The sequence below is a fragment of the Lepisma saccharinum genome, chromosome 15, assembly GCF_977018435.1.
Source record: "Lepisma saccharinum chromosome 15, izLepSacc3.1, whole genome shotgun sequence".
NCBI lineage: Eukaryota > Metazoa > Arthropoda > Insecta > Zygentoma > Lepismatidae > Lepisma > Lepisma saccharinum.
This window is the reverse complement of record NC_139243.1, coordinates 46,414,823-46,424,379: the sequence shown is the minus strand read 5'-3', so window position 1 is coordinate 46,424,379 and position 9,557 is coordinate 46,414,823. Positions and strand designations below refer to the sequence as shown.

Here is a 9,557-nt window from a genome sequence, read left to right as displayed (position 1 = left end):
ATGAGATGAAACAATTCTTAACAACAATACTGACGAAACAAAAGACAACAGCCTCTGATCTTTATAGAGACTGCTGACAGTACAGTAAAATACAGCTTCTCTTGTAATGCTTGGCTGTTGTATATAATAACAGCGGCCTCACTAATACCTAACATTCGGGCACTCAATGTGAATACGAATATGTAAGTGTTAATGTTTTCAATATAGGTATTGAATAGGGGGTGCTCTGCTCCTGTTGCCATTGCTTTACAAACTGAGCTATAGGTCAAACAACGACAGCAAAAAATTAAGCAAAGGCAGTGCTGGCTCAATAGGTCTGTTGTTTGAGCAGTGACATAGTATGTCAGAGATCTAGGTTCAAGTCCTCGTCGAGCATTTTTTGCTGAAATTTTTGCAAAGTCAATTTTTATGTACAATTTAATTTTTGTGTAATACAAATTATTGTGTAATTAGTTTTAATTGTTTATAATTTGTTTTACAGAGTAGAAGAAAGGAGCAAGCAGCTGTAGAAGATGTTGAAAATGTTCCTGATCCACCTAAACTAGAGGATTTTCAGTGTGGCCCAGATAGCATTCAGATTGAAATTGAAAATGCCAGTGTGGAAGATAGTGCCAGACAAGATGATTTTTGGACTTCTGCGGAGAACAAGAATGAGAAGCAAGAAGAAATTGCTCCTGTGCATAGGCCCAAAGAGAATACTGCCTGCAGTACAAGTTTCAGTAGCGAATTTAGCATGCGTTGGAGTGACATAGTTGAGAGCGATAATCAGTTGGAAACACCAGGCGAAGCCAGCACACACATTGTGAGTGCAGTGATCGAGTCTCCGAGAGTTGAGCTAGGAGAGGGTGCCATGATCGGGGAGAACGTGGAAACGGAATTGAAAGAGATAGGACAGTTATCTAGTCAAGTAGAGGAACTGAAGTGCAGTGAAGTGGATACCAAGCTATGCTCACCGATGCATAAGCCAAAAGTTCAGACGAAAGTGGACGCTAAAGTTTTTGATGCAGCATGTGACATATTGAGTGAGCATCAGGAGTCTTACATAGAACCGACAGCACCGGTTATTGAGTCTGTGATCCAGAGAAATATGCTAGATCAAACTGAAACATCAAGTCCTGAGGTTGTCGCAGGTCAGAAGATAAATATACAAGATATAGTGAAGGCTAGTGAACCGGTTATTGATTGTGATATTAAACCATTTTCAGAATCACAGTTGTTGTCGTTGTACGTAAACAATGAGCTGGAATGTAACAGTGAGTTCATTGCCCAATTTATTGACGGCCAGAAGAGCTTGCAGAAACACGAACTGTATGAGCTTCTCATGAACTACCTTAGGGTAAGAAACAGATTAATCAGCAACATCAAAGACGTAGACAACTTCAAGAGAGATTATAAAGAGTTGCAGCAGTTGCTGTGGACGACAGAGACTATGATGGTTTCTGATGAAGGTGAATGCCAAGATGGAAATCCAGTTGCAGCTTCACATGAGTATCAAGTATCTAAATTTAATGAGTCCTCTCTTGTGATAGTCAACAGAACATTGAATAATATAAAAGACTTGGTCCACCAAGTGCATTCTCTCAATTCATATTCATCAGAAGTGCACAGACTGCAAATAGAGAATTATATCCAAAATGTTGTTAATTCTTGTCCAGATTTACACAGCCTGCCCCACAATGCTCCAGTAAGTGGCAGTTTGCAGTATCCGTCGGGTAGAATAGCAATGTGCATGGACAATTTTAAAAGCTGCATCAGCATATTGTTCATGTTTCAGAGAAAATCAATCAAGGATCGGCAGTTTGTCGTGGACACTCGCGAGTGGCTTGGAAGATTGGTGTCGATTTTGTTACGCATTGGAACCTTCCAGGATCATCTCTTTGTCCTGAATCACGTGCTGAGATCTCCTGCCGGGGTGGGTTCGTGGGGGAGCGAGTTCGTTCAGATTCCCTTACCGGTCGTGGAGAGAGGAAGTTCAACTTTTGGAAACCCTTGCCTCGATCATTTACTCACAGTCTTGGCTACGCTGTTGCTTCCAGTTAGAGAACGTGAGTCCTTTCTGGAACACATACATGCAGCCATGCAGGAGAATATGTCAGGTGAAGACAGTGTGTGGGTATTGGTTGATTCGGACGGAGAAGAGGATGACGACATAGAAGGTTCTTGGTCGAGATTCAAAGAAAATGACTTGGTATCTCTCCTCAACCAAATCCCAATGGACGCTCTCTTTCGACACGTTCTTATGATCGACTACAGAGATGACACTGATATTTATGATATTTCCAGAGTAAGCGAGCATAACATGCTAAAGTTGTTTGCCTTCTCGACCATATTTGTGAAGTTGTTGAAGGAAGGTTTAAAGACGTACAACAATCCAAGGTACAAGCAGTTTGCCAAACGACTGGGAAGGCTTATTCGGCATACCGTGCAGTATGTTTCTGATCATTGGGAGAACTACAGAACATCTTACATAGCCTCCGACCCAGCCATGTTGAAGAGACTGCAGATTGAGTACGACAACTTCTTTATGCGAGCGACCAAGTGCATTTTCTCTTCACAGAAATTGGGTGCATGGCAGTACTTGGCCGTAATACCATACAATGTTGTGTCTACATCAATGCTGTGGCGATTGTTTTACATTTTACATGAGGATTATCAGGAGGAGGATACTTTTGCGTCAGGATCATATCAGCAACAGGGTAAGTTAGACATAGTTTAAAAGCATTTAAATAACAGTACATCAGAATATGAAAATACCTGTTAGGTAATCACAAACTACATTGTTTCAGATGATATATAGGGTGTGCACATGAAACCTCCCTGATTTCAAATTACAATTGTGAGGAAACTATTCGACACAGAGCCTTGTGGTGTGCGGCATTATGTAAAGCAAGTCAAAAGTGTGTGTTTTTTTTTAAAAAAAAAAAGTAACGTGGTGAGTAATTAGCAACGATGGCGACAGTACAAGTGTGTGATGTGGTGTGCGGAACTGAAGTCGCTAATTTCAGTCCTAAGAAATTTCAGACATACATTTGAATGGGAGACACCAGACATAAAGACAATTAAGGTTTGGTATGACAAGTTCCTGCCAGTTAGGTTCTGGCAGAAAATGCACATCTTATAAAACTGTAGAGGTAATTAGGCAGCCCTTCAAGAGAAGCCCATCACAGTCAGTTTACAAATCACATTTCTTCTTGCAGAGTTATGTAAAAGACACAGTCTACACTTCACCTGTATGTGACCTTCGTGATCTCTGCAGGTTAATTGAGAATGCCATCAACTCCATCACCCCTGACATGCTAGTGCGCACCTGGGTTGCGATTGAGTATCGGCTAGACATTTTGAGGTTTACGAAAGGAGCCCATGAAGAAGTGAAAAAGAAAACAACAACTCCTTTTTCAGTTGCTTTACATGGTGCCGCAAACCACAAGGCTCTGTGTCGAATAGTTTCCTCACAATTGCAATTTGAAATCAGGGAGATTTCATGTGGAATGATCAAAACACTGGAAAAGTATTGACTGGTGTCTGTAAATAACAACCAACCAGTACTTTCTGATACCGATCCTACTAGTATCGACCAATACAAATTCAGCTCAGCCGTACATGGTAGTTCATTGAGCCAACATTTGAAAGAAAAAATCTCATATATCTGCAACAGGCAGTTCAACTCCGCTTATGTACTATACCGAGCAGTCTTAGTTTTTTTGCAGTAGAATTTGCATGACATGATATATGAAATCATTGTTACATTTCAATATTATACTTTATGACTTACTTGCAAAATATTGCTGGAATGAAAAAAATATTTCTAAATTGAAGCATGTGTGCTTAATAAAAATAGTTGCAACTGTTCTTAGTTGCATTTGCATAATGAAACAAGTTAAAAATGATATATTGTGATTAATTTTAAACCAGGCATTTTTGGTATATCAGTTATTTAATTGGACAGATCCAGTGGTTGGAAGTAGCATCGCTACTGTAGCTAGCTATAAAACTTGTAGCGGTAGCTGTAGCAGCACTACATTTTGAAAATTGCAGCTGTAGCGAAGCTACAAAATTCCTGTAGTTGTAGCAAAAATTTTTCTACAGAGTCATTCCATATGATATCAACACAGCCCACAACCTGACCATCTCCAATTTTTATGAAATTTGGGGAGTTGAAACTATGAATAGAACTTAGTAACTATGAAAATTTTTAGTTTCGTGCATCTTGTAATTGTTAAATTATTCAAGGTCAAAATTAGCATAAATTGCCCTTTTTGAGCCCGCTTAATTATACTAAATCTGCTGTAACTCCGCCCCTATTTCGCCTAGGAAGTTCAAATAAAGCTTATTGTACAGGGAATTGAACAAGCTTTCCAGTGATATATAACAAGCCTACCTTTGGATAAAAATATAATTTTGTCACGTAACCTTGACCTTTGACCTTGAATATTTCAAAACACGTCATCACCAAAAATCGTGAAAAAAATATATTTGGTCCCTCATACCATACTCTAAAAACATATCAAAAAATCATTCTTGGACTGCAATGGGATCAGAAGATACAAAATAATATGTGTAACTATGTGACTGATAAAAGCCCCATTATGTGAACTATGACGAGTCAAATGTCCCTTAACACCCCCTACAAAATGTAAAGGAGATATCCTGGGTATAATTGGTCTTGAAAGAAATAGGTTAGGCCCAGGGAGATTATTACAATTATTTTCATCATAATATTTGTTCACAAATTTTAAAGTTGCAATACGTTTAGAACACTTGGGTTTACACATTAGTTTCCTCAATATATTTTATGATATTGTAAAAAGTATGTACAAGTTATTGACTTTTCTGCAGAAACGATAATTTTCTTTGGTTAATATACAGTTTCCAAATGTATGTATTTCTTCTACTTTTACGTCGTTTATTTTTCTGTAATTTTTGCTAATCATGACAGTGAGGATGGGGTTTATTTTGTTATTCTGTTATCTAGAGCCTGCTTTCTGCCACTTTTGGCTAATTGTGTGAATGAGGAAGAATGATGAATGATGATGATGAGTTGTGTGGGGAATGGAGGAGTAGGTCCCATCCTCCCAACTAGGCATCCTTCCTAGTTTTTGTTTTGAGTCCACTTTATGCACAGATAAGCTAATCGAGATTGGAACAGATTCACTAGTGCCTCTGCCAAGTAACGAACCTGGAGCCCTTTGATTACAAGGTGACAAAATTTTCACTGTGTCTTCAGGGAAGCATTCCCAACAGAAAACTTAAGTAATGCATCGCTCTATCTGTTGCTCATATAGCTATACCAAAGACCATATATACCAGATATTCGCAATGTTAGAGCAAACATCTAACGAATTACGGGAATTATGATACTAAATAACGATCTATTTTCCAGTAAGTACAACTATCATACTAGAGGCGTCTTTTGAATATCCATGTGCTTGTTTCAAGTTTTTTTTTTATGCAGAACTACAACAAAAGTAGCGAGTAGCGCAGATGAGTAGAGTAGCGAGCTGCTTTTTGGTGAAGCTACAATTTTGGAAGAGTAGCGGCAGCTGTAGCAAAGATACTTTTAAAATGTAGCGTCCTTTTCACTGGACAGAACATATACAGCGACACTTTGATTTTATCCAAGCCAAAATACACTTAAAATAGAGAACATGTTAAATCAGGAAAATCTTATAACATTTTGCTGTGTTGAATTCACCAAGATAGAATGTTTATTGAGGAAAAATGCAAAGTTTAGTATATAAAACCAGTGTTTCATTATTAAATAAATGAAGGATGGAGCTATGTGAATTTGTTGCTTACATTGATATAAAATGTATATCTATATACAATGATCTAATATAAAGACATAAATATTCTCAAGTGGCTCATTAGTATTCCTTAATAAATGTATGAAATGTTTTTTACCATAGAAGAAGAAATGAAATTTACTTTACACCATCAGGGTATATGAATTATACATACACATTGATTAAAAAATTACAAATTTCCAGTAAATTTCACTCTCTTTACAGAAGTATTGGATTGATAAAATTATTGGAAATTTTGCAGATAAAGCAATGCACTGACATTGGAGATAGAGTATTGATTGATCTAGGCTATATCATCCCTAAATTTTTTTATTAGGCAATTGTGTGGGAATTTTTATGCAAAAACTCAAAATATATTTCATTTCACTTTGACGTAAACAGAGCAGCAGGTTAAAAAAGAAACTTTGCAAGAAAAATAAAAAATGTGTCCCATTATTTTTAGTTTCTTGTATTATGCTATCAATTGAACAACATATGGGATGGGGAGGGGAGATATCCATTCTGGTTGTGACTGACTGCTGTAGTTGTGTAATGAAATTGGGCTATATCATCCCTAAATTTTTTTATTAGGCAATTGTGTGGGAATTTTTATGCAAAAACTCAAATCAAAATATATTTCATTTCACTTTGACGTAAACAGAGCAGCAGGTTAAAAAAGAAACTTTGCAAGAAAAATAAAAAAATGTGTCCCATTATTTTTAGTTTCTTGTATTATGCTATCAATAGAACAACATATGGGATGGGGAGGGGAGATATCCATTCTGGTTGTGACTGACTGCTGTAGTTGTGTAATGAAATTGGGAAATGTCCAAGAAGTATTGCTAGCTTAGGTTAATTGAAACCTCATTTCATCAGGTTTTTTCTATTAGCATGCAGTAACAATTGGACATTATCCATTTACTCCTTTTGTTAGCCGGTTGGTGCCAGTTACATCATGTCCTATTTAGAGTGAATAACATACACGCATCATCATATTTCTGATGCTGATAAGGAGCTCTTGATGTTTATATTAACCTTGAGTGGATGGGAGCCTCTTTGGAACGAAACTAATTGTTTTGGAGACATGTCTTTTTTTTTTGGAATGGACATACTCTTAGTGGAAGTGAAATGTATGCATTTTACCTCCCAATGATGATGAAAATAAAAATAAACACAAAACTTTATATTCAGCATGCCCCTATGGCCACCACAATAGCCCAAAGTGATCAAAAAATGTAGTATGTAGCAATGCTATATTCCTACAACCATGCAAAGTCACATTGAAATTAATCGCATACTTGGTGGGGGAATAAAAAATAACAATATACAGGGTTTTGCATATTGCATGAACCAATATCAGTTGGCAACCCCGTCGGAACGCAGATGTGCATGTGTAAAAGAAGACTACGATGGTTAGGCAGCTGCAAGTCTCGCAATCTGTCTGCCATGGAATGTTCCCCTGTTCAGACATGTAAGGAATGCCTCATTCCTCCAAACGGATTCTATTCAGGAGATGGAGTGAACACTGTGACGAGGCTTGCCATCATTGCACGCCAGAGCATCGCAACATAATATGATGAGTCAGACAACACAGAGCCAATGGCAGTATGCAAAAACAGATGTCTCCAGGTCAGAGGAGGCATGTCCTCTGGCATTCTTCAGTGCAGTGCCTTCTGTGTCTCCTGAATAGAACGTTTTTGTATGAATGCGCGATATGTGTCTGAAGAGGCAAATGTTCCTTGAAAGACTGATTATGAGGTTTGCAGCTGACTAAGTATGGGAAACACCTTGGCACGCAAACCTGCATTCCCACAGAGTTGCCAACTGATATTGGTTGATATAATATTCACCACCCTATATAAGAAAAGCAGTGTTCCAGCTTACAGAAAATAATTCTGCAAAATCGCTTCTAGTGTTGACCCTATCGACACTATATGGACCAATTTTGCAGGGAAGCATGACAAAGGACCACTCTTCGAGGACATGTAATCCCCATCCCCCAATTTTGAATAGAAAGCTGAAAATATGAAACTAACTTTAAAAAAATCGTACTTTTCGAGTTATTTTGAAAATTGGATGTCTCCTGCTGGACCTCTAATTTGCATACTCTGTGAACAAGTTGTTTTCATTATTATATTTAGTCTAGGAATTAATTCGTGCACCTGGACAAGAGATGGCGTAACGAGCGTATCGTCCCACAGTTCCGTGTATCCACACATGCGTTGAAAACTCCTGTCCACGCGCATCGTTCGTAGTATAGGGCAGTTGATTGACGCGTCAACAACAGCATTTTGTAGTCAACTGAACATGGTGCAGTTCGTGCTAGATAAAGTGTTTTTGCGGGGTGTTCTGCTTCATTACTTTAACATGCAGAAAAGTGCTACCGAAAGTTATCGTATTTTGGTGGAAGTGTATGGTGACCATGCGCTAGCTGAGCGAACGTGTCAGAAGTGGTTTACACGGTTTAGAAGTGGTGATTTCGGCCTGGAAGACCAAGAGCAACCTGGACAGCCCAAAAAATTTGAAGACGAAGAATTGGGAGCATTGCTCGATCAGGATTCGTGTCAAACGCAGGAAGAACTTGCAGAAGCATTAGGCGTTGATCAAACAACAGTTTCCAAACACCTCAAAGCCATGGGAATGATTAAAAAAATGTCACATTGGGTTCCACATGAATTGAAAGACAGAGACGTTGAAAGATGAAAAACCATTTGCGAATTGCTGCTTCAAAGACAGAAAAGAAAGTGGTTTTTGCATCGCATTGTTACTGGCGATGAGAAGTGGATCCATTACGAGAACCCGAAACGAAAAAAGGCCTGGGTGAAGCCAGGTGAACCAGGTCCATCACAACCGAAACGAGATATTCACTGTGCAAAGGTTATGCTGTGCATATGGTGGGATATGAAAGGTGTGGTGTACTATGAGGGACTTCTTTCGCCACGGAATCCGTAACTTGCCTGACAGATGGGCGAAAGTGGTGGCTCGCGATGGACAATATTTTTCTTAAGGTATTTATGTATTTTGTGTTTGAACTACAGCTTCAATGTGTGCGTAACAACCGCACAAATTAATTCCTAGACCAAATATATAGAAAAGTAAAACACACCAGGAACAATAGGTGGTTGAACATAATTTTTGGAGGAGAAGAAGCAACATTTTGAAAATGCATTTGTTTAAAATAGTAACAATAAATATATTGTTTTGTCATTCCAGTATGTCAAACCTTCATATGCATATAAATGAACAAGAAAGACAGAACTGAATTATTGTCTGCAGTTTTAAAGAAATTATATGTTAAGTACTGATACGTGATAGTAGTTTTCTTTGATACCAGTCATCCAGAAGCACATAATTTGAGTGGTTTTGTTTGAAACTAGCTGTTCGCTGAGGGTTACATTGAACTTAATTTGGTACCACTGCCTAAGGATGTGATTAAAAAAATTTCCATATTGGTAAATTTATTTAAATTTTACAACACTACTCACTTGTCTCTTAAATTATTAGGCATTGTCCGCTGACCATAGTTTGCTCTGTTGTAGATTGTGAGAAGGAAATCACAGATTCATACTCAAGGCAAGCATTTGAAGAGAAGATAACAACTATTCCTGATGCAGAGTCTTACTATCTACTAACAGCTTTTGCGAACATGGCTATGGCTAGAGGAGAGGCTGATAGGGGTTTCATCAAAGCAGCTACCTTGGATCTATTTCAGGTAATATTGAAAGTATTATAGCCTTATTCTTATAAGACTTAGTGATTATCCTTTTTTGTACA

General features: G+C 38.0%; 1 protein-coding gene across 3 annotated transcripts in view; it reads left to right on the top strand.

The window, feature by feature from the left end:
- Nucleotides 1–614: 614 nt before the first annotated feature.
- Epg5 (ectopic P-granules autophagy protein 5) overlaps nt 615–9,557 on the top strand; it is a 157,268-nt gene continuing 148,325 nt past the window's right edge. For all 3 annotated transcript variants that reach the window (XM_083136936.1, XM_083136937.1, XM_083136935.1), the window contains exons 1-2: nt 615–2,696; nt 9,323–9,495. In XM_083136936.1, the coding sequence (XP_082993062.1) occupies nt 734–2,696; nt 9,323–9,495 (2,136 nt within the window). In that variant the 5' untranslated portion in view covers nt 615–733. The remainder of the gene's footprint in view (nt 2,697–9,322; nt 9,496–9,557) is intronic.